We start from the raw sequence: 25,573 nt of genomic DNA, 5'->3' as shown, positions 1-25,573 counted from the left end.
TGGGATGCTTAACAAGTCATCTCTATTCTTTGCTGTGATGAGAAGTTTGGTGTGAATGTCTGTGGATGTTTTCTGTTAGGCCCTTTTATTGTCCATTGACTTAAGTATAGAGTAGTCTCTCTCATGGCATCTAACTAATTCGCGAGTTAAACATTTTACTGAATGGTAAAGAAAAGCAATTTTTTTGCTGTATGATAAGCAGAGGACCTCAGCTTTCAGAAACGTTATGACTAGGGCCGCTGCGGTGATCCGAGTTTCAAAATCAACTGGAAAATCTGCGCTTTTATCTGTGTAGCACTTGCCCTGGTGAGCAAACGGCCGTTTCGATAGCGGATTCTTTTAGATCTGGCTTGAGCTGTTGAGGTTGGCTGCTCTGTTTAGAACTGAAAGTGGTAGCGCACACAGAAAACCACAACCAGAGGCCTCGCTGCATATCCTCTTTCTGATTGGCTGTCTCTCACCGTCTGGGGTGACGATAATTGACAGCCCACTTCCTTTCAGGAACATGAAGCTCAGCCAGAAAGCAGGAAGTGAAGGCTGAGGCAGGGGGTACACATAGCGAAGGAGAATCTCCGGGCTCGGCTGATGGCTGTCCTTTGGTGCCGGAGGTAGGTTCGCTAAGTCTCGCGGTGCGGACCTCTCTTAGGGTGAGCTCACTGACGGGCAAAGCCCAGGAAGTTGTTGTCTTCCTATGGTCGCCAGAGGAGCTTAGGCTGTTCGCTGCTGAAGGACGTGTCAGACTCATCAGACATGGCCGACTCCGGGGCTCCCCCTGACGGCGACTGTTTGGACTCTTACCGCTGGCAGCGGCGTAGCCGGCCATGGGCGCAACATCGATCGATCTCCACCCCCGATCAAGCGCTGGACAGTTACAAGTGGAGGACCCCCCCCAGGGTAGCCTTGAAGGTGCCTAAGTTGAAGGAGTGGGACTCGACTCACAGCGCCAGGGCATTGAGCCTTCATCGAAGGGGTGACAGCACCAGTGTTCTGATGGACAGGCCATTCCCACTCCGCACCCTCGTCCCCTTCCACAGGTCTGTCTCAGAGCCTGGGGGCACCCCCATCACCCAGAAGCTGAAACTGAGACAGGTGTGCTCTGACTCTCAGCAGGGAATCGTGGGACAGGTGGGCTTGGACACTGAGCAGGGCATTGTGGGACTGATGGACACGAAGACTGAACCGAACCTTGTGGGACAGGTGGGCTCGTACACTGAGCAGGACATTGTAGGACACGTGCATTCTGGGTCTCCGCACGGCATTGTGGGACCGGTGTGTCCAGGCTCTGAGCGGAGGCCGTCCATTCAGGACCTATTCTCTTCCATGTCCAAGAGGGTGAACCGTATTCTGAGGCCCAAGGAAGACTCTGGTGCTGAAGCCAGAGCTGACGGTAGGAGACGGGAGGGGGTGGTGTCCAGATGTGGACACTCCTCCTATGTTTAATCATACCGAGTATTTTTATGGACACTGCTTAATTTATCACCCTGAAATACAGTAGTTGATTGACCACGTCTAGGTAAATTCATAAATGATTACCTACGCAGACATACGTTGCTCCTGAAAGCTGTGTTGGGAAAAAAATGTTTCTGTCAGCTTGAATTGCAAAATTTTGATTGCGTTCATTGTACTCCAAAGTATGCTTCATTGACCTCAAAAAAACTTTTGAGAATGTTGTAATAAGAAAAGAGAGTGCGTGTAAATTTATCATAATCAAAAACACTGTTTTCGGTTTGTGGCTTTTAGCAAAGACGTGCGGAAGTGCTTGTGTGCTTCTGACGGACAGAAGCTGTCTTCTAATCCCACCACACTCCCACCATAGAGTTCATGCAGAGATAGATTGCACTGTGTTGAATTAATAAGCATTATGTTAATAAGTGACTTTGTGGGGGGAAAAAAGTTTGGTAAAAGTCTTTTAGTTTGGTATTTCTTAAAACTTCCAGTTGGCGAAAAGGGTGGTTGTATGAAATAATTGGATGCATGTAGAAAACAGACCTGAGGAAAAAGTAGGTAATAAAAGGACAGAATTCTCTACATGTGACACAGGACTGTAATTTTGAGTCTAGCTCCTCAGTATCTGGACTATATTCATGGGTTACTAGTGTTAAGTGGAACAGTCTGCAGCTCCTGACCTCACACTGCTTGGATCTTGATGACCTAGTCCTGCTGTCGTCTGTAGAACAAGGGTTACGGCAGAATATGAATCTGCTGGAGCCGTACTGTCAGAAGAGCACCCTGGCTGTAAATGAAGAGATTTTTTTTTTTCAAAATTAGCACAGATGTTAGTTTTAAAACTGACACAAATTAACAGTAGACAACATCATGACCCTAGACCACAGCCTGAAGTAGCTATATTGACCTTGGTTTGTCTGTTAGCAGATAACAATAAAAGAAAACTGCTCAAAGGAGCACCATACACAATAAGGCTATTTTCTCCCCACTAAATTAACTATATTTTCTCATTAGAAACTGGTAGCCTACACGCTAATTGCCAGTGTAATTCAGTTGATGGCTTCGCATGTAGGGAATGTTTCGTGTCTGCTCTGTGCAACCATTTGAATTTTGTAGAAATGCCTCCAGAATTTGAAGAGGAACACTAAATAATGCATGTAGGGCGGTATTAGGCCAATTAGCATGCAGCGCTGCCGTGTCCACGGTTTCCCAGCCTCGGACGGTCATTCATAAGCAGCGCAGGAAGCGGCGGCGTCAGTGACGTGCGCAATTTGGAATTTGAGCAATTTGGATCTCCAAGCAACAGAAGCTTCTCACTGAGCTCTCTCTTACACTAGCCTACCTGTTGTACGTTCAGTACTGCTTACTGTCTCTTGTGTGTCTGGATAGAGTAGCCTACGGACTTTTGACCAGCATGTAGGTTGTATTTGTAAAGAGGTCGGTTAATATTAAGGGAAGTGTATCCAGCCATTTCAGCATTTTTACAAAAGAAATAATAAATCACATCCCCTTTTCTCCTGTGTTTTCCGCACAGACTGTAAACCACACTGATCTTCATTTGAATGTTTCACCCCTCTGTCTCATGTTGAACTCGTGCCCTTCCTTGCACATTCTGCAGGAGGCTTCATCACGACCCTTTCATATTCAGCGGCAATGACGGCTTTGATCGGGTAATGCCTTCTGCTCCGTCTGAACTGTGAGGGAAAAGCCGAGGACAGAATGTGAATCTTCAGTACATTACGGCTGTGTGGTGCAACATATAGGGAGCCGCCCCCGAATGCAGCGTCCAAGTGCATTGTGGGAGCATGTTATCTGTTAAGTGAGGTTCGCATAAGAGCAGTGCATTATGGATCGTGTTATCCATAATGGGTAGGATCACATAAGGGCAGTGCATTATGGATCGTGTTATCCATAATGGGTAGGATAACATAAGGGCAGTGCATTATGGATCGTGTTATCCATAATGGGTAGGATCACATAAGGGCAGTGCATTATGGATCGTGTTATCCATAATGGGTAGGATCACATAAGGGCAGTGCATTATGGATCGTGTTATCCATAATGGGTAGGATCACATAAGGGTAGTGCATTATGGATCGTGTTATCCATAGAATGAGGATCGCATGAGAACAGCACGTTATGGATCATGTTGTCACTGAGTGAGGAATCGCATGAGAACAGTGCATTATGGATCATGTTATCCATAGACTGAAGATTGCATGAGAGCAGTGCATTATGGATCATGTTGTCCATAGAGAGAGGGATCACATGAGACCCAATGCAGTGTGGGAACACGTTGTGCGCGGAGTGAGCACAATGTAAACAGTCAAGTGTTCCGTGAATGTGTACCCTAAAGGATAATAATGAGCTCATTGTTTGTCTGGCGGAGCTGAAACCAGTCTTACGCGCTTCGCTTGACTGTGTCGCAACCCAGGAACGCCCTGAGACCGCGTCCCTGCTCACGCCACTGAGAGATGACACTGCCCCTCCGGCTCCGCCCCGTGGTGACACTCGAGCGAGATTACATCAGTCTCTCACCTGGGGCTCAGGTTACCCCTTTTGTTTCTACGGAAACCGATGATGTGCTACAGAAGCTGTGTGAAATATTTCAACTTTGCCCGTGTGCAGAAAGTGCTTAAGCTTCAGCTGGGGTTTTCTGCTGTCTGGTACCAGCCCGTGAATGTGACCCGTCACATTTTTGAAACTTGGAAATGTTAACTCAGCCCGCAACTATGATCTCTTAGGAAATTTGGAACCTTAACTCAGCCCATGAATAGGCCTATGGGACCCGTTAAATCTTTTAAAAACTTTGGGGCATTAACTCAGCCTTGACGCATTATGACGCATTAAATCTTTACAGAGTGAAATGGCCGTAAAGGCGAATGTGTCAGTGGGCAGGAAGGCTAATACGCAGAATGATAAATACATCAGACTTGTTATAATCTCATATTTTCCAGTCGTCTGCTATAGCCTGCGGAGTTTCATACCTGACTGATATATTGTTCTGCGTAGGACATTTAGGATTGATGAAGCTGATCCCTGTGTGCTCTCTACAGGTCTGGTGGTTTTACCACCGCGTGCAGGAAGATAGATGTGCTTTGGTTTATCACTCTTATTCAAGTGTGCCGGAAGGTCATTCACTTTGAGATATCTCTCTGATGCTACGTGCCCTTGACTGGTGTTCTGCAGTGCGGAGTGTACGGTGAAACGCGGTTGACTGGGCTAATGGAAAGTGTGTTCCCAGAGAGGGAACGGTCTCAAGAGGAGGAAACTGGAGAAGGGAAACAGACCCAGATCACACAATGGGAGGAGGGGCCAAGTCTTTGTTTTTAATGGCTGGTTCTGAAGGCCTCGTTGAGCAGGGAGGTTCCAAACTGCAGAACCCCAGGCAGAATGCTAACGCGAGCAACAGAGCCATTCAAAACACTGAACATTTGGCAGCACGCTAATTCTAACAACAAAGCTGTTCCCAGCCGCAGTACATCACACCGCATGCAAATACTTACACTGAAAGGTATAACATCAGGCACCTTGTTGTACCTAACAGCAGAGCCATTCCAGGGTACAGAACCTCAAGCGAAATTCTAATGCTAACGGTTTCGCCATTCCAAACTACCGGAGCTCGGGTGGCGTGCTAGTGCTAACGGCAGATTCAGTTTAAACTGCAGTACATCAGGCGGCGTGCTAATGCTAACAGCTGAGTCATCCCTCAAGATAGAATGTGAGGCAGTGTGATGATGCTAACAGTTGAGCCCATTCCAGGCTACGGGACCTCAGTCAACGTGCTAATGCTAACAGCAGGGCTGTTTGGGGGAGCAGCTGTCACCCTGGCCTCAGCGTAATCACATTCATCCGCACGCTCGCTCACCGCATGCAATTTGATAAAGACGGGGCTGCAATTACAATTACCGCCCAAATTGCACGTTGCGGTAATTTGGCGGCGTCTCGCTCCTCCTCCCCTCTGCTCTCTGCGTGCACTCGTTAACAATGCCGTTAATTATCTTTGGCTCTGGGGAGCCTTAATTGTAAGTGTAATTCGGAGGAAACGCTCTTATTCAACAGTGTGTCTGTACAGGACCCGTTTCCACGGTTATTGATTCTGTAGAGTGTCATTTTTTAAAATCCATTATTCACTGTAGTAATTGGTTTGTGTACCTGCTCCACCTGCGCAGTTTCTCTTAATGGACGGTACGGTATCTGGCTCGTTTGCGCAGGTTGTCATATTAGACTCTGTCAGCCCCACCTCTGCAGATTCTCATTGCTTCTTAGCCCGTATCTTCCCCCATCTGTGGTTTTCATGAGGCTGCATCTGCCCTGCCTGCACAGGTTCTTGCAGTTGAGTCAGTGTTTAGCGTCTCTGTTTTTTTATCATTGCGGATGGGATCAGATTAGCAGCACCGTAGCCTGTTTTTTTTTAGCTCGGGCTAAAGACTGTCGACAGTGCGGTATCAGTCACCCCCCCTCCTCCCCCCACCCCCTACCTCTCGGCCGGTAAACGGGATGATGTCAGGGTATTGTCATGCCTGGGGCTGATTGTGTTTGCAGGTTGCCATGGGGACCCCAGCCCTGTTTGTGTGCGTGCGCCTGCCGCCACACAAAGCAGCTCCTGTGCCCCGCGGGGTGGGTCTGTGGGTGTGGCCAAAGCCGCCTTTTAATCCCCCGTCACAAACAGGCTAACATAACACCTTTCATTCAGGGCCATTTTGGGGTTTTTTTTTCATGCGTAATCAAGCTGTCATTTACTGAATGCTGATGCTGTTTGATTACAGGATGTGATGTACAGGCACATGGAACTGAAGTGGTACAGTAGAGCTGTCTGGCTGGGAGGATGAGTCCCTTTGTGCGATAACATCCCCTTTTCTACTTCCTCTCACACCAGCGCTTCCCCATTCCCGACACCAGACTCCCTTAATTTTACCCCGGGAACTGCCGTGTTTGTGTAAGCGCGTGGTTTCAGTAGTGAGAGCTTGAGTCGAGAGGCTGTGTTGGTATGAAGAGCAGGTTTGAGTAGTGAGGGTGCTTCAGTAGGGAAGCTGCGTCAGTACGAGGTGCTGGTTTCAGCTGTGAAAATTTCAGCAGAAACGCTGTTGTTTGTAGAAGGAGCTGGTTTGAGTAGTGTGAGAACTTCAGTACAGAAACCACGTTACTAAAAGGAGCTGGTTTCAGTTGTGAGAGTTTCAGTAGAGAAGCTGTGTTAGTGAAAGGAGCTGGTTTGTGTAGTCAGAGAGCTTCAGTAGTGAAGCTGTGTTAGTGAAAGGATCTGGTTTGTGTAGTCAGAGAGCTTCAGTAGAGAAGCTGTGTTAGTGAAAGGAGCTGGTTTGTGTAGTCAGAGAGCTTCAGTAGTGAAGCTGTGTTAGTGAAAGGATCTGGTTTGTGTAGTCAGAGAGCTTCAGTAGAGAAGCTGTGTTAGTGAAAGGATCTGGTTTGTGTAGTCAGAGAGCTTCAGTAGAGAAGCTGTGTTAGTGAAAGGAGCTGGTTTGTGTAGTCAGAGAGCTTCAGTAGTGAAGCTGTGTTAGTGAAAGGAGCTGGTTTGTGTAGTCAGAGAGCTTCAGTAGAGAAGCTGTGTTAGTGAAAGGATCTGGTTTGTGTAGTCAGAGAGCTTCAGTAGAGAAGCTGTGTTAGTGAAAGGAGCTGGTTTGTGTAGTCAGAGAGCTTCAGTAGTGAAGCTGTGTTAGTGAAAGGAGCTGGACTGAGTAGGGAGCGTTTCAGCAGAGAAGCTGTTTTTCTTGCGGAGGAGACCTGAGCAGTGAGAGGGGCTGCTGTTCCACACGCTGTGTGCGCACAGAGAGCGTCTTGTGGACTGAACGCACTCTGCGGTTTCGGGGCTTGTCCTGCAGCAGGTCCTGAAACCCCATGCCAGACAGGTGGTGGGACCTCGCCCCATTCCGTCCCCCTCTGCTATGCCATGCGGATCACATGTGCACACACAAGCAGAAACACAAGCAGAAACACATGGAGACACACTGGCGCACACGGATGCACACACACACACACACACACACACACACACATGCACACGCACATGCACACACACTCACATTTGCTCTCACACTCACACTCATGCACACACACTGCACGCACGCGTACACTCAGACACCATGCCAAATATGCAAAAGCAGTAATGAGATTCTCACTACTCCCTGTTTTTTACCAGGAAAAAGGCTGGAACATATATTATCCCACAGAAACAGTTATTGCTAGCAGACATTGAGAAGCAACAGCCTAGTCAGGCACGGCTGCCTTTGGACCGGTGGTATGTAGCGCAGGAAGCAGTGATAGTGAATCTCACGATTAACTATCTCTGAACACCCTCATAACAACAAGCAAATCATGCATACAACTCATTTAGATTAGCTTACAGGAAGCCAGTGTGTAGTCTTTTGAAGTAGTGCTTTGCACTTTCTGACACTACCGGGCTGAGCTAGCATGCATGAATTTGCTAGGGGGTTAAATTCCATGGGCTCTGTTTACCAAGCTCGTGTCACATGACCTGTGGGTGCCAGACAGTTTCTCACACAGAGGCCCGGTCTTTTACTGCCTGTTTTTACAGTCCCACAGTGCCTGTTACAAGGCACCACTCACAGCAATGTACTGCCCTATGTACAAACACATCCTGCACCACCCACATCAACGTACTGCCCTATATACAGACACATCCTGCACCACCCACATCAACGTGCTGCCCTATATACAGACACATCCTGTACCACCCACAGCAACATACTGCCCTATATACAGACACATCCTGTACCACCCACATCAACATACTGCCCTATATACAGACACATCCTGTACCACCCACAGCAACATACTGCCCTATATACACACATCCTGTACCACCCACAGCAACATACTGCCCCATATACAGACACATCCTGTACCACCCACATCAATGTGCTGCCCCATATACAGACACATCCTGTACCACCCACAACAACATACTGCCCCATATACAGACACATCCTGGACCACCCGCAGCAACATGCTGCTCCATCTTGAGACACAACCTACACCACCCACAGCAACATACTGCCCCATATAGACACATCCTGCACCACCCATATAGCAACATACTGCCCCAAATACAGACACACTCTGTAACAGCACTCCTCACAGTCAGGCTGTAACACCTGCTTCAGTTTTTTAAATTTTTTATCAGAGGGCAGTTGTAGTGCTCTCTGTATCAGTGACACAGGCATTCCACCTACCAAAGCCACACAGGTAACCCACCAGTGGCAGCGCATCAGTGTTTGAGCTCATAGTGAATTGGGCTCTAAATTGAGTAATAATAGAAGTGGTTTCGTTAAAGAGCCTTGGTGTGCGTGCTAACGTTTTCCCCCCTGAGTGTCTTTGTGCTATTGTGGTGATTTGAGTTTGTCATGTGAAATGGTGCTTGTGGCAGGGCGTATCACCAGTGTGTGGGGAGTTTCTGGGTGCCTATTGTTGGATTGAGCGCATATTGTTGTATTACCTGTTGTTGCCGCGGGCAACCTTGCGGAGGTAATGTCGACGGCCTCAGTGCGTGCATCATGGGAGCGGAGCCCTGGCCCACTCTGAAGGACGCTGCGGAGCAGAGCGCGGCGCCTCTGAGCGCGCTCAGTGTGGCATTGCTGCCATCCTCAGCTGCTTTGGGGGAGTATTGGCCATAACTGGCATTCTCAGCTGTTTTGAGGGAATATTGACCACAGCCAAGATGCTCAGCTGTTTTGCTGAATGTTCTGCACTGTTGGGTCCTGACAGGGGATGGAGTGGGGGGAGGGGGGTGTTTTCAGGGAGCTGTTGTGATGTAATCTTTGTAATAACACGCTGTAGGGACCAGTGCTCCTCTTATAGTAATGCAGGGAGCTGCTCCTCCTACAATAGAACAAGGAGCTGCTCCTCCTACAATAAAGCAGGGAGCTCTTGTATTGTGCTGAGGGGAAGTCAGCCTTCAGAACAAGGCCGCTTATCAGGCCTGAGTGTTCAGGGCAAACTGCTTTTCTTTCCTTGTTTGTTTGCATGGAAATAAAGGCTGAGCGCTCTACAGCTGTCTCTCTCTCTCTCTCTCTCTCTCACTCTCTGTGTACCGCGCACTAGGCTTTGCATGTCAGTGGGTGTGGCATGCTTTCTGGCATGCGGTGCGGATTGGAATAGCCTGTTCTGTTTTCCTTAGTCTGAATGCCAGCTGCTGTGTTGACCTGTTTCAAAACATCCAGGGAGCTGAGCCTACCTACAGATACCTACTGAGCTAAGCTGAGTCTACCTACTGAGCTAAGCTGAGTCTACCTACAGATACCTACTGAGCTAAGCTGAGTCTACCTACAGATACCTACTGAGCTAAGCTGAGTCTACCAACAGATAGGCTACCTATTGAGCTAAGCTGAGTCTACCTACTGAGCTAAGCTGAGTCTACCTACAGATACCTACTGAGCTAAGCTGAGTCTGCCTACAGATACCTACTGAGCTAAGCTGAGTCTACCTACTGAGCTAAGCTGAGTCTACCTACAGATACCTATTGAGCTAAGCTGAGTCTACCTACAGATACCTACTGAGCTAAGCTGAGTCTACCTACAGATACCTACTGAGCTAAGCTGAGTCTGCCTACAGATACCTACTGAGCTAAGCTGAGTCTACCTACTGAGCTAAGCTGAGTCTACCTACAGATACCTACTGAGCTAAGCTGAGTCTGCCTACAGATACCTACTGAGCTAAGCTGAGTCTACCTACAGATTCCTACTGAGCTAAGATGAGCCTACCTACAGATACCTACTGAGCTAAGCTAAGCCTTTCGACATATACCTACTGAGCTAAGCTGAGTCTACCTACAGGTACCTACTGAGCTAAGCTAAGCTAAGTACACCTACAGATAATCACACAACAGATACCAGAATCAACAGGGCCTGTCTACGGATGCTCACTGAGCCTACCAAACTTACAAATACTTACTCAGCTCAGCTGAGGCCCCTATGGAGTCACCCTGCTGTCCCTAAACTGCAGTCTCTGTCCTGCTGTCTGTCCTGCTGTCCCTGCCCTTCTGTGTCTCTCCTGCTGTCTCTGTCCTGCTGTGTCTCTCCTGCTGTCTCTGCCCTGTTGCTGTATCTGGTCCACCCTCCAGCAGGAACTTATTAATCTCTCCCACATGCGGCGGTGGCGGCTGGCGTTGTGCAAGCGGGTAAATTCCCATTCGAGATGCTCCGAGTCTTATGTAAGGCCGCGGCTGGGTTGGGCCGGGTACTGGCTCAAATCAGCGTGCAGTCAGGGGTCTCGTCGTGCGCCATTACATCATGCTGTAATGTGACCGAATGTGATTGGGGGGCAGACGGCGTCTGTGTAATCAGGGCGGGCCTGTGTGAGCGCACCGGTCGCTTTTGGCCTGGGGCTCAGTCATCCACAGACAAGTCCTTTCACTTCCTTGTACGGTGTAGTGTTTTTTAAAGAAATAATTTTATACAGGCTACTTAAGCCTATCAAAAAAAGTTCTTGGAAGTTTTGTATGTATGTAAATGGGAGGAACTTTCCAGCAAAATGCGTCACTCGGTCACCCTTGTTTCCGTCAGCCATTATGTACTTAGTTACTCACTTAGAGGAGCAGTTCCTATTCCTGTTTGTTATTTTAAGATGGTCCCATGTCGTATTTTGGCGGAGGCTGAATTCCAAGTACTAAGCCAACTGTATTACTGCGGGATAGACTGACACTGCCCTCTAGTGGCACACAATCTTCAGTGCTCATTGAGATAACATGCTTTCGTACCAGCTGTGATAGTTCTTATATATAGGCCTAATAACATTTCCCACAGAGAGCTGTACCTTTCAGTCACGTTAGCTACACAGTACATATGTGTCTTCCTAGATCTATTCTGAGACAAGCTGCTGATGTTCATGAACGCACAGGGAGAAAAGGGGCATTATCCCACCCAGAGAGACATTGGATAGATCAGGAGGAGTGAGCTTTCAGATTTATCATCTTTTTGCAGAAACTACGTGGGTAACTGTGTGTTGTGATGAATTAAGTTAGCGTCTGTGGTGCTGGGCTTTGGTCCGTGTACCAAAGCCCAGCACCACAGACGCTAACTTAATTCATACCCCTGGACTCTCCTGTGGTAAACTTCTGGTGCTAGCGATGCTGTGCTGTGCTGTGGTAAACTGCATTAAGTGCTTGTGCTGTTGTGCTTCGTAAACCGTGGTAAATCCCCTGCTGATTGCATCGCTGTTTCTGTCCCTGCAGATGTGAAGGGGCCTTCCACCCATCGGCTCTCCTGCGGGCAGTCCCCGTACGTAGACCACAGCATGTGGGACAGGAAGTACTGCATTCTGACCGACAGCCAGCTCATCCTGCTCAACAAAGAGGAAGAGGTGAGTAATGTGTGGGGGATTGGGGCGGGGGGGGGGGGGCTGTTTGTGCAGCTGAGAGCAGTGCGGCTGGTTTAGATCAGTGTACAGCTGGGAGCAGTGTAAGGCTGGTTTAGATCGGTGTACAGCTGGGAGCAGTGTAAGGCTGGTTTAGATCGGTGTACAGCTGGGAGCAGTGTAAGGCTGGTTTAGATCAGTGTACAGCTGGGAGCAGTGTAAGGCTGGTTTAGATCAGTGTACAGCTGGGAGCAGTGTAAGGCTGGTTTAGATCAGTGTACAGCTGGGAGCAGTGTGGCGGGTTTGTGTTATGGTGGAGCAGTATCCACGTTTTCTCACCATTTCTGAGTTGCAGTCCGGTTTCCTTTTGGACATGGCAAAGGGAAGTGTTTTGCGCAGTTCATCATAGAGATGTGGGCTACACAATGTGTGCCTTCTGACCCCTGACCTCTCCCCTCTCACCCTAGTCACAGGTGCCAGTGGAGGTCACTCATGAGAGCCCCACGGAGTCTTCCAAGGGCAGGAGTCTCCGCCGGACCGTCAGCGTGCCGTCCGAGGGCCAGTTCCCCGACTTCCAGACAGATGGCGCCACCAAGCTGGGTAAGCCAAGCCCCCATGCCGTGCTTATCTTAATCCACTGTGTCATAGTGTACTCTGATTTAAGAGAGCAAGGTGCATGGCGGCTGTTGTGACAGAGGCTTTGGGACAGGGCTTTATCTGGCCGTGCTGAAATGCGTGGGAGAGGGGGCGTGGTCAGAAAGGAGGTGTGGCTAAAGAGGGGGTGCAGGTAGAGAGCAGCTGCGGTCAACAGGAATGTGGTCAGCGAGGAGGTGCGGTCGGGAATGTTGCGTCTCGGGCCAGGGGATTTTGCCACAGCAAAAGGGGGCGTGGCCTGTCCTGGCAGGGCTGTGAGCAGGACACATTCGGAGGCTGAATGCGGTGTCTGTGCGCCTTTCAGAGGGGGGCAGAGGGAGAGGGCGTAAGGGCAGGGGGAGAGGGCGTTTGGGGGCGGGGTTTCAGCTGGTCTATTGTCTGGAGACACACAGAGATGGACAGGACCCGTGACTGGGGGGAGTGACCTTCTTAATCTGGTCAGCATTCAGCGTCCTCTTTCACATGCTAATGTGTGTGCTTTCATTCCAATACGGCCGTTACTCTCCTGCTAACTGACTTGTGATGGACACTTAGAAGTGTAGAACTGAACTGTCTCGGATGCATAAATGCAAGACTGCCTATGGACAAGCCAAATAAAAGATAAACTATTAGAAATAAAACAAAAGAGCAAATTAGAAATGGCAGAATAAAATGGCAATGTAGGTCAGTGGAGGCCATATGTTCAGCATGTTCTGTGGTATTGTTTGGCAAAAGCAATGATGCTGGTGATAGTCCACAATGGAAGAAAGAGTAAGAGTTAAAAAATTGAAAAAGACAAAAACAGTATTGGTAATAACAGCAGACTTTCCGTCCCTCGGGTTTGGATGCATTATAATTGCCGTGCTTGCTGTGGGAACACAACAGGTTAACGCCATCTGTGTCCCTAATTGTACAGTATCGTAGTGAATGAACCGAGATTAATTGTGTACATTGTGTGCTGCCGGAAACCGGATTAAACAGTTAGCGTGATACCATGAGAGAACCGGCATGAAATTAAGCTCTCCTCTCGGCTTTGGCACGCTTCATAATGTTTCTCATATTTCTTAATCATTATTTTTATGAGATTTTCCAATAAATATTTTTCGTCGTCTTTTCATCAACTATTGTTAGATCTTTAGCGTTGTGCAAATGTTATCATTACACGACGTCCACCAAGTGACTTTGCAGAGTGGGCGGTCCTGTTTACATGCTTCCATTAACATCCAATGATTGTCGGAACATGCTCCCTTAGTTGTTGCGTAAGAGCAAAGACGTTCGGCCGGACAGGCGCGTATTTGAGGATGGTGTCGGTGTATGCACCTTTAAAAAACATTTTAAGTTTTAAAATGGATATAATTAATTCGTTTACAAACAGTGAAAAACGAATTATCACCGCTGTCCAACAGTTACGCCTTTCCCCACCAAATTCAACTCACGTTGATGATTAAAAGCTGTAACCTACTTAAATCACTGAGAGAAAAATCAGTTCACGTGCGTGTTATCGGAACTGTGTTGAGGTTCGAAATGAACTGATAGTCTCAACCTTTTGACGATACTGTCCGAATTCCTGACCTACGCACGTCGCACGAAGTGTGTCTAAACCTTCCATTTCTGCGCAACTTTTAAAACGGAACTACAAAAAACAGCATTTGGCCAAAGTAACGGTGGGAGGGCGACCTCCTGTTGATTAGTGCTCGGCTTATTTTGAATATCTTTGGGCCTGTTACAGGGGTGCGTGGGTGTGTGTGTGCGCGCCCGCGCGTGGGGATGTACTCTCAGATAGAAGAACTGCTATTGTTGTGTTCTTTTCAATGGAGCAATAGAGAGAAAAGCGGAGTGGGTTTGACTGGCTCGGGCTCCGGCTTTTCTGCATTCCTAAGAGTCCAGACTGAAGAGAGCGAGATCAGCGCGAGGACCATGTAAAGGACGCACTGCGAGTGAATTTGGGCGTTTGTATTTGTGGAAGTAATGTGGATATCGGACGTAAAATCATGGAATTTATAGGTAAGGTTTATTTTTTAAGTATCTAAAGTATTACAGCGTATTTCGTTGAAAACCATCTCTGCATTTTTTACATGTCTGGTTCAGTGTTTGGTCTCCCGCCTTGCTACAGATAAAACATTTGTTCACACTATTAGACTACACTACCGCTCGTGGTTAGAGCGACCACTAAATTTGTACCAAGGGGAATTGACATATTTATATTTTAGCAACTTCTCCTTAAAGCGCAACATGCACTTGAACTGGTTTACTGTTTACTGAGTGACGCTTAGTTCTGGCATTTACGGTCTTATAGCGCTTTTGTTGACATATTGGACTGACATCACCAGGAATTAAAACTCGCACCGGGCATTCGGTTGTTTGTACCTTAAAGATCGACTTGCTGCTTTTGGGGACATGGTGCGTTTATTTTTTTCCAGTTTTAAAGACTCATTCCTCATCTGGGAAAGCAAAAAAGAGTGTAAAACAGATGGGTAGAGCTGCCGTTGTACTGTTGTCCCATATTTGTGAATATCTCTCAACGTTTTTTGTAGGCAATCTGTTGAAAATGACTCTGAACAATGTAACCGACGCGCGGCTTGTAATTCTGTTGGCCCGTACCAGCTGTCATGTTATAAACTGTCACTTTAATCGCAAAAATAATTAGAAGGAAACGTCAAGAATGGTGTTTTTTTATTTATTTATTTTTTTATATGGAAACGGTTCTATATGAAAGTATAGTTTATGTGATGAATATTGTAAGAATGTATGTTTTGCTGGATTATTTATTCACCTTATAGACTCTAACCGGGCCCGTGAACTCCGTTCACACCATTTCAACTCTTTTCAAGTGTTAGGCTAATATTTACCTAGCTTTATTATAGTTATATATTTTTTGCGATAAAGCTTAGTGGCTAAAGCCATGACTGTTAAACTTAAAAATAGCCTATGTCATGCTTGTATATTTATATCTAATGTCCTATCAGTTGCTTCTTTGTGGTTTGTTGCAAATTCTTCTGTGAATTAGTAGTGGAATTAATTTTATTGTATTAAAAAAACCACGAAGCTTGTTCCTTTAAGCTTGTTTATATGCATTTGTGTTTTATGTCAGAAATTTATGTGAAGGCTAAGCCTGAACTTACAACATTTGTAGCTCAGTTTGTTGCCAAAGCAGGTGTGTGTCCTTGTGTAGTATGATGAGTTGATAACAAAAGTAGGTGATGCCACACCAGCAGGGCATGTTTAGTAGGATAAACGCCAAACAGGTTCTGTCACGTGACAGTCAATTCCAGAAATAGCTTTGATTCCTGGTTCATCAGCAGGTAAAAGAAAGAGTCTAAATTCCTTTATGTCTGCACACAGAAGCGAGTTTATTCAAGTTTATTAGGCGCCTAGTGTGGTGAGGAATGGATTATATTGGTTGGGGGGTACAGTGACGTGCTTACAGTGTTCATTGACAGATATAGCGGATGTGAAGCGGTTTCACTTCTCTTTCACAGTTTGTACAAGAGGGCTCATTGAGCAATCGCATCAATTCTCATGGGTTGCAATGAATTTCCTTCGATATAGGCTAAATGGTTTGCTGAGGCGATTTGGGCCCATTAAAAGATGGGTTACAGTGTGCCCATGGCTCTTTTTCTTGTTTTTTTGGTGTTTGCTCAACTGGAAGCATCATTGCTCACAGAATTAATCATTCAAACCCCTGGTTTCCATCAACATTCCATACTGGCTTCAGCATTGGCCTACAACTCCTAATTCATATTTATGAAGTGGCATTGAGTAGTTTCATTAGATTATTTTTCGTTAGTTTCACTTAGAAAGTAACAACATCATTGTACTTCATAACCAGAAAATTGGTAGAATTAGCTAGATTTAACATTCAGAGGTTTCAGTTCAGAAATGCTGCTATTGTGACTGAATAAGCAGGAATTGTTTTGGTAAATTTACAGACCAAGGTCATTCAAATCTTCCTGAGTCATATTTGAGACAATGAAAAGTATAGGCCTACTCAATTCCTCATTCTGCCTTCTCTTCTTGGCATGTCTCAGGTATTTCATTTGTATTTATGGAAGGGCTTCTCTTAAAGACAGACTAACGAGGGCCATTTTCAGTACTGACTTGAAGAGAATATAATAGAATAGAATATAATGATGTTTTTATGCCGTGTAAATGCTGTAGCCGGGGGTTGGTCTCCAGTCTGATAAGATAGTATAACAAAGGAATGGCAGTTATTCAAGGATGTGGTCTCTAGCCATGCAGAGTGAAGGACATGCTGTCTTGTTACCAATCTGTGATCTGGGTTCAAAACCTGCATGTTTCACCATGAGCTTATGTAGGGCTTAGTCATTGTGTAGATATTGAAACAAAGTGCTAGTAAGCCATTAAAAGATCCTGATTCTGAAACCACTGGAGTGGGCATTTTTCCTTTCAATTGGCTTCCAGTCTCAGAGGAGATTTATTTTTCCACCTTAACTGACCCTTCTATGGTAATGGAGGTATGTGATATGAAGTATGGAAGGGTGTAGATTAATTATTAATGTACTGCAGGATGCTACTAGCACAGCCGAACCGGACCCAGACTGCTAGGAGTGATGTGAAACCACAGTTATTACTGACTGAATGTGGTGAGAGAGACATGGCTTCATCTCAGGGTGGCATTGATAGATGTCTGGTATAAGATGCAGCTAAATTTTACAACCCAGCCCGATGTTTAGAAGGCCAGGTATATACCCGTTTGCATGCGTGTCATTTGTTTCATTTTCATATCATAAAAATGTGATGGTGTAAAATAAGTTTTATAAACTCAGTGAAGAAAATTAGGCTACATCATAAACCAAATTGCTCCACTTTTTATTTTCGGAATTACTGTCAGGTCAATATTATTAATGTGGTCAATATTGCACATCCTGTGTGGCAAGCGGAGTGCTGTACTGTCTGTGAGATGTGCACATTACTGCACTTCTTGTGTCGCATGCAGGGTACTATACTGTGTGAGATGTGCACATTACTGCACTTCCTGTGTCGCATGCAAAGTACTATACTGTCTGTGAGATGTGCACATTACTGCACTTCCTGTGTCGCATGCAGAGTACTGCTCTTTCTCTGCGATGTGCACATTACTGTACTTCCTGTGTGAAAAGTAGTGTACTGCACTTTCTCTGCGATGTGCACATTACTGCACTTCCTGTGTGGCATGCAGGGTACTATACTGTGTGAGATGTGCACATTACTGCACTTCCTGTGTCGCATGCAGAGTACTATACTGTCTGTGAGATGTGCACATTACTGCACTTCCTGTGTCGCATGCAGAGTACTATACTATACATTACTGCACTTCCTGTGTGGCATGCAGAGAGAGTACTGTATTATCTGTGAGATGTGCACATTATTGTACTTCCTGTGTGGCATACAGAGTACTAAACTTTCTCTGAGATGTGCACATTGCACTTCCTGTGTGGCATGAGCAGTACTGTACTATCTGCAAGATGTGCACTTTACTCTACTTCCTGTGTGGCAGGCAACAATAATGTACTTTCTGTGACACACATAATGCATTCCTCCACTTTCTGTTTCCCTTTTCCCTGTACAATAAGGTTTTCACCTGGACTCATGGAAAGGGTGCATACTGCCCTCTGCTGTTCCACTAGCTGAAGGGTTGCAGGGAGGAATAGTTGGCTTGTTGCCCTGCTAGAATTTCTGCAGAAAAACCAAAGCGACAGTGACCTCTGAACAGCATGCAGATGAGCTTTTGAATGCTGTAATGTGCGCAGTGAGATGAATGTATGTTTTCTTAAGCGTCCTAACCTCCTGTGCACGTTGTGCGCTTAGCATTTTGGTTATGTGAGCTCAGGTGGAGGTAGTAGAGCCCAGGGCCTTATACGTAGTCCCTCTGGGAAAAGCTGTAGTACAGAGGGGTTATTGGTGCGCCCTCGAAGGGAAGCTCCGGACGGCGTCTTATTCTTACACCCTCTGGGGGGAACCGGAGCTCGCTGCGTTAGTTACCCGTACGTGCATCGCGTATTTAACAGACTCCAGGACGACATACAGAGTCATCATTTATGTACTGCCATAAATACTGCAGCTGATGGGTTATAGGTGGCTGTACTGAGCAGTGCTGAGTAGGAGAAAGCACCCCGTCATACCAGGCGTTGTGATGTATGGCATGAGCTCGTTGTGTGTGTGTACATGTGAGGGGAGGCATACTGTCAGTGTGTGCATGTGTAGGGTGTGTGTGCATGTGTAGGGTGAGTGTGTGTGTGTGAGAACAGCATGTATGTGTGTGTGCAAGTGTAGTGTGAGTGTGTGTATGTGCGTGTGGAGGGTGAGTGTGTGTGTGTGAGTACAGCGTGTGTGTGCGTGCGAGTGTAGTGTGAGTGCGTCCGTGCACGAGTGTGTGTTGCTGCTGACTGGGCTCCTGGCTCTGCAGTAGACTCCGGGCAGTGTGGGATCACGTTACATAGCTTTTAACAAGGTAAGCTAGCCAGGCTGGAGGGCACTGCAGATAAAGCAGCCTCGTCTCTCTTTCTTTTCACGTTCCTTCTGGGGCGCACGTGCATTTCGCTATTAACCCTGCCTGCCGATAGTTTCTATGCAGTTCACGTGGGTTTTGACCCACTGTGTTACGCTTGCTTGTACGCTAGGCACATTCAACACAAATGAGGTCCTTAACAAGTCTACTTCCAGCCACTTTAGATATGATTGTGTTAGGGCCGCTCTGTGAGTGCATGGAGCTCAGGGGAGAAGGGTGACTCAGATGTAATTGAATGCAGGTCCTGGGGAAGGTGGGTCGATGTAGATCGATGGCGGAGTGGCGAAAGGCTAATTTTGGAAAGACCCGATCCCTGGATCCCGATTGTAGAGCGGTGCAGAGAGCTGTGATGTCACGATTCAGCTGTCACCGACCGACTTCCTGGAGCTTTAAGGAGCATTATTCTTATCAGCAGCAGAACAGCTTTGAGAAGCTGTTCATGCAATTTGTTTTATTTCACTTATACTAGAAAGTTGCAGTGATACTTCTGAAGATGTTTCAAGCTATCCCTCTCATCCGGCTTTTATAGAAAGTTGTAATGTGTGTCCTGTAATATACAGAGCATGAGCATGACTATTAAAGTCTTAGTAACAAATGCAGTCCGTGTTTGAAGATTGTTAATTAGGTATTTGTTCTGGTGAAGGTGTGTAGAAGGGTATGTATTCTCTTATGCTACTGAAGATATAAAGCTTGGCTGCATTTAATTTTTTGAACGATGTTCACTGTTCCAAAACAGTCCACCCCAGTACATTAATTTTAATGGCTTTGTGGAAGAAACACAAATGCGCACACACAGGCACTCTCTCTCACACACACACACACACAGCAGCTCTCCCAGGTGGGAGGAGATCTCTGTCAGTCAGGACTGACCCGCGCTGGCTCTAGACAGCCCTCTGGCTCAGAACCTGGCTGTAAATTTCCCGCCTGTTCCGCGGCTGCTGCAGCAAACTGCGTCTCGCTGTTGCAGGCAGACGCAGACGCGTCCGCATATGCATCAGAGAGAGAGAGAGAGAGAGAGAGAGAGAGGCAGAGAGAGAGAGAAAGGGAGAGGTAGAGAGAGAGAGGCGGGGGGGCAGAGAAAGACAGGGGAACTGAGAGCGAAGGAGAGTGAGGGGAGAGAGAGAGGGGGGGCAGAGAGAGAGAGGCTGAGAGAGAGAGAGAGAGAGGCAGAGAGAGAGAGAGGGGAGCAGAGAGCGAGGGGGGAGCGGAGACAGAGAGAAGGAGGAGGAGAGGAAGGAAGCGCTCGTCATCAGGTTGAGAGTAATGGAGGAGTGCTGTTACAGCCATTGATTGAATAACTGCGGTAAAACCTCTTCCGCCGGCCAGCCAGAAAGCTCAGACTCTGATGAAGTGAAGGTTAGGACTGAGAGAGAGAGAGAGGGAGAGAGGGAAGAGCCAGAGAGTCGGGCAGGGGGATGGAGAGTTGGATCGGCTGCCAGAGCGAGCGGAGGATATGAAACCAGTTGCAGTTTAACTCATCGGTGGGATAACGGCGCCGACTATGAGAACCGCCGGAGAGAGACCGTCACTGATTGGCTGAGGATGGCGGTCTGCGTTCGGCCAATCCTGCGGTGACCCCGTGCGACTCTCCTCAGATGATGGGGAACACCTGTGACCGAGGTACTCCCCCCCCCCCCCCCTTAATCCCCTGCTGATATCGCATAGCCGCAAACCTGGACCGAATCTGCCGCTGGCTGAGTGTGCCTTTCTTGTTTATTACTTTTTTAACATACCGTGCCCGGTCCCTCAGGGCGGTGAGGAGTTGGTACAGTTTGCCCCGGAGTTGTAGCCCGACAGAGAGCAGCGCAGGAGGTGAGCGCGGTGCGTGCGTTTGACTTGCTGATGCGTTTGGCGTGCGGCGGAAAGGGCGACGGTGGCAGCGGTGCGCGGCGTTGCGGAGCGAGCCTTTAGATGCCGCTGACAGACGCGCCGCGTCTCCGAGGAGGAGAGCCCTTCCTCCCCGGCGAAAGCGCCGAGCCGATGCGAAGTTGGGCGGGCGATTCGGGCCGCGTCCCCGTCCCGTCCCGTCCTGAGACCGCTTAACCGGAGCGCCTCTTCCCTGCCGAAGTGAAAAATGGTGCATCGACGTTGCCGAGGGTATCACTCTCCCGCTTTAAAATAGACTGAGGAGCAGCTCGTCGAAACGGCTAAATTTAGCATCAAATCAATGTTGCTCTGGATATGAGCGGAGTTGGCGGCTGACGAGCGGTTTGGGATTTCCGCTCCGACTGCGGGTGCCTCTGGGGCACGGCGGCGCCTGGTTAGCATGCAGCGGGGGGCGCAGGGGGGCGCGGGCGTGGAGGTCAGGGATTCTGAGAGGAGAAATGAAAGGTGCTCGCGTGCGAAGAGGCAGCCGCTGCGGCTCCTGTGCCAGTCTGGGCTACCCTCCAGGGCTCGGAGCCGTCACTCTGGTGCCCGGGCCTGCCCGACCTCTCCACTGAGTCCCACACTCTAATAAATACTGCTGTACTGTCACAGGGCTTTGATATCAGTACTGACTCAGGGCTCTAATATCAGTACTGACTCAGTGCTCTGATATCAGTACTGACTGACTGCTCTGATATCAGTACTGACCGAATGCTCTGATATCAGTACTGACTGACTACTCTAGTATTAGTACTGACTGACTGCTCTGATGTCAATACTGACTCAGTGCTTTGATATCAGTACTGACTGAGTGCTCTGATATCAGTACTGACTCAGGGATGTGATTTCATTACTGACACAGGGCTCTGATATTGGTACCGACTCAGTGCCCTTGTGTCATTACTGACTTGATATCAGCAATGGCCTGATATTAGTAGTGACCTGATGTCAGCATTGACCCAGTAACTAGAAATTAGTAATGACCACTTTTATTCTCTGATATCAGCAATTGCTTGTTGAACTGTTATCAGTAATGACTCAGTGACATAAAAGCAACAACAATCGGTTGTGCTAATATCAGTAATGGTCTCAGTTAACTGATGATGATGGAAATATTCATGCAGCTTACATCCCTCCGCTGGGCAGACTCCTTTAATCCTCGGAGTGAGATGGTCTGTTTGGACCGGGACCAACGGTAAACCTGAAAGCAGCTCTTAAAGAAAATGAAATCTTTATTGTACCTCAGAACTTCCACGACAGCCAGTGATTAAGTGGCGGCTGTCGTGCGAGCCTAATGCTGTAGAGCTCGCTTCATAATGCTGTGGGTTTGGTTGGGAACATTTAGGAATATTTCAGATTATTATGGGATCAATTGGGAAACTTGCCTTTTTCGGTGCGATACGCAATGCAGTATAAGTGGTATGTGAAGACTTTGCATATTTAAATGTGAATATACGTTTGTGCCTGCGATAATTTCAGGAGGCACCCTTATAGTTAGACACATAGCAGTTAAACCACCTTAAAGCTGCTCAAGACAAAGACAAATCCTTAGTAACAGTGGCCTGACAGTGGAGCAGTGTATGCTGGGATAGCTGACAAACCTCTCTGGCCCCAGGGGCCTGAGTCATACTGCCACCAGGGATCTGTTATGTCAGACTCTCACCATGGCACTCACCTGGATACAGGCCATTTTACCTCTACACTCACTTGGATACAGGGCATCTTAATCTCAATTCTCACCTGGATTCAGTGCATCTTACATCAATTCTCGTCTGGATACAGGGCATCTACATCAATTCTCACCTGGATACAGGGCATCTACATCAATTCTCACCTGGATACAGGGCATCTTAATCTCAATTCTCACCTGGATTCAGGGCATCTTACATCAATTCGCACTTGGATGCAGGGCATCTTACATCAATTCTAGTCTGGATTCAGGGCATCTTACATCAATTCTTGTCTGGAAACAGGGCATCTTACATCAATTATTGCCTGGAAACAGGGCATCTTACATCAATTCTTGCCTGGAAACCGGGCATCTTACATCAATTCTCATCTGGAAACGGTATTTTACCTTTACTCTTAACTAGAGACAGGGCTTTTTACCTCAGCACTTACCTGAAAACAGGACATCTTACCTCAGTAAACTTCTGCATACAAGCCATCTCACTTATCGTCTATTGCAGGTAACTGAGATGATACACTTATTTGCACTGGTTAGAATTGTATCAGTCAGTACATTTTCCAAACACATGATATATATGTATCAGAAAGCAATAACCTTTTGCCATTTCATGCAGCATTTCATACAAATGGTCAGGATGTCACAAAGGGACACAAATAATTATGCAATATGTGCTTCCTCATTGAGAAGTCTGCATCCCATTGTCTGTCAGTTGCCATCTCGTTTTGTGTCTGGTATCAGCGCAATAGAACTATATCAATGTCAGTGTGTATTTCTGTTTTGACAGTGACAGTGAACAGTCATAGCTCTGTCGGTGCAGAGGCGGGAGCATTTGAAGGCGAGAGCTTCCTTCAAATTCAATCACAGGGCTATCAGTGCATGCTGTGTGTAAGAGCTGTTCCCATACAGTCTCTCTCTCTCTCCCCACTTTCTGCAGAAGTGTCGGCCGACAGGTCTCCCAGGAGGAGGAGCATCTCAGGACTGGGGAGTACAGAGAAGAACATGTCTGTGGACGGACCAAACTCCTCCCCCTTCAAAGTGCCGGTGAGTCCCGCCTTCTGTAACCCCTCCCTCTCTGTCTAGGCCTCACCCTTTAGCTCCTCCCCCTATAGGCTGTGTGAACCAGACTCCTCCCCCCTGCATCTCCTCTCCCTGTGGGTGCTGATGCGAGCGGTGTGGTAGAACATGGTACGCTCTGACCCTGGAGCTGCACCGCACACATAGCACACAGAACAGCGTGTAGAAGCAGCACAGCCAGCTGCTCGTGCGCACGCCAGTTCATTTCCTCTCGCGTTTCCTGCGCTCTTTTATGGCGCCTTTTCCTGTAGGGCGCGTTTGCTTGCCTGTCGCACTCTGTTTCAGTCCACAGCGAGGCATAGCTTGTGTACATAAATTCTGAAATAATGAATGACCGCACTGTTGATATTGAGTATTGTATTTATAGTTTATCACGCGTAATTACCAGAAGCTTTGGGAGTTATCGATCCGCTCCGCGTGGAAGCAGTGCTACAGCTGCGCGTTTAAAAACGGCCCCCAGCCCAAACATTATTATCAGTTCGGCAAACAGATTGCTGCCCTTTAACTGCTCTTCAGAATTCGATGAAAAATGGATGCCCAGTTGGTCTCTCGTAAAATTATGCCTATTCAGTAAAATGTGCACTCGTAGTTAGAACGGTAAACAAGGTCTGGATGGGTTTTCCACTTTGTGATTGGACATCGGGGAACTGTTGGCACTGTTCTCCCAGGGTGCATTGCCAGCAAAAGCTCGTTGAGTTTGAATTGGCCGTGGATGAAATAATGGCCCCATATTGCTGTCAGACCCTTTGTTTCGTGATAAGCAAACGAGCCAGATTACTGAATGTTCTGCAGTTTTGTTTATAATAAGCCATCGTCTAAAGCCGCGTTTCCACCAAAATTACCCGGAACTTTCAGTCCCAGGAACTACTTTACCAGGAACTAAAAGGTTCCTGCAGCCAATGGTTGTCTGCGTTTCCACCGGGGTCTAAAGTACCGCGAAGATTAGGCAAATTAGCCCACTGACGTTGTCGTCGGTCCATCTGTCATATGATTTCTTCTGTAACTCCATACTACCACCGAAGTAGCCTACATTATTTTCTAATAACCGGGACAGCCCGGAGGGGTTTATTCCACTTATATACAACGGGTTACCAACAATGACTATATATGGTTACTTTTGTATTTATTGATTTTCATATATCCTCTCAAACACATTCATTAACAGCAGAAAACATGCACACGTTGTAAACAATTTGCTGTTTTATTACTTTCTCGTCGTCAATTCCATATAGGCTAATCGCAAAATGACAAGAATAGAACGAAAACTCGGACTTGCGTGAAAATGTAAATTAGTAGTGGTACAGCCACCGTTTGCTTTCCTTCGAAGTTACTGCTAGCCGAGCAGCGAAGTGTGCCCTCCAGATGCGAACCATGCACCATAAATGAGTCCATAATCTTCCTGGTCTTTTCGTGGAATTGAAAAATGGCAGTAAAATTGAGTAAAATTACGGCAGTCTGAAAAAGCTAAAGGGAAGATTACTAGAATTAACCTGTTATTTTACCCGGATAAAAAGTGCGGAAGGTGATTTCCAGTTTGCTTGTACTGTATCACCAATGTTAATTATGCAGAACTACCGCATACCTCACATAACTGTATCAAACGTTTTGAGTCAATTACAACGGGCTAACAAAGAAAATCCGGAAGAAAATATTCAGCAACCGAATTAATCCGTTTGAATGTTTTGGTAGCCTACGTAATATGCTGTCCCAGCACGAATTCTTAGCATTTTATAAAACGAATACTAAAGCAAGAAAAGAACAGAAGAGCACACGTTATAATTCCAAGACGTTGACAGGCTATAACCAAAAGTAGGCTACTGCGCCGCATAACATACAAGTTTGATTTGAAGTTATTATGAAAATAAATTGGTTTGCCGCTGCATATTTTCAAACATGGCGGGTAATGGCGGAAAATAAATACAACACAAATGCTACGAGTACTCGACCAATCAGAAATGTTCAGCGCTGCAAGCTCCACCCAAAAGGTTCCTGTACTTTCGGAAAGTACTACCCCCCGAGCAGGAACGTTT

The 25,573-nt window shown here is 47.1% G+C and overlaps 1 protein-coding gene across 1 annotated transcript in view; it reads left to right on the top strand.

Moving 5' to 3' along the window:
• Positions 1–519: 519 nt before the first annotated feature.
• rasal2 (RAS protein activator like 2) overlaps positions 520–25,573 on the top strand; it is a 49,743-nt gene continuing 24,689 nt past the window's right edge. The window contains 4 exon segments of the mRNA XM_035422076.1: positions 520–1,387; positions 11,651–11,778; positions 12,240–12,372; positions 23,404–23,510. Coding sequence (XP_035277967.1) covers positions 751–1,387; positions 11,651–11,778; positions 12,240–12,372; positions 23,404–23,510 — 1,005 coding nt within the window. The 5' untranslated portion in view covers positions 520–750.

Source organism: Anguilla anguilla, chromosome 6, assembly GCF_013347855.1.
Source record: "Anguilla anguilla isolate fAngAng1 chromosome 6, fAngAng1.pri, whole genome shotgun sequence".
Taxonomy (NCBI): domain Eukaryota; kingdom Metazoa; phylum Chordata; class Actinopteri; order Anguilliformes; family Anguillidae; genus Anguilla; species Anguilla anguilla.
The sequence above is the reverse complement of the archived record's forward strand: the minus strand, read 5'-3'. Positions and strand labels throughout refer to the sequence as shown.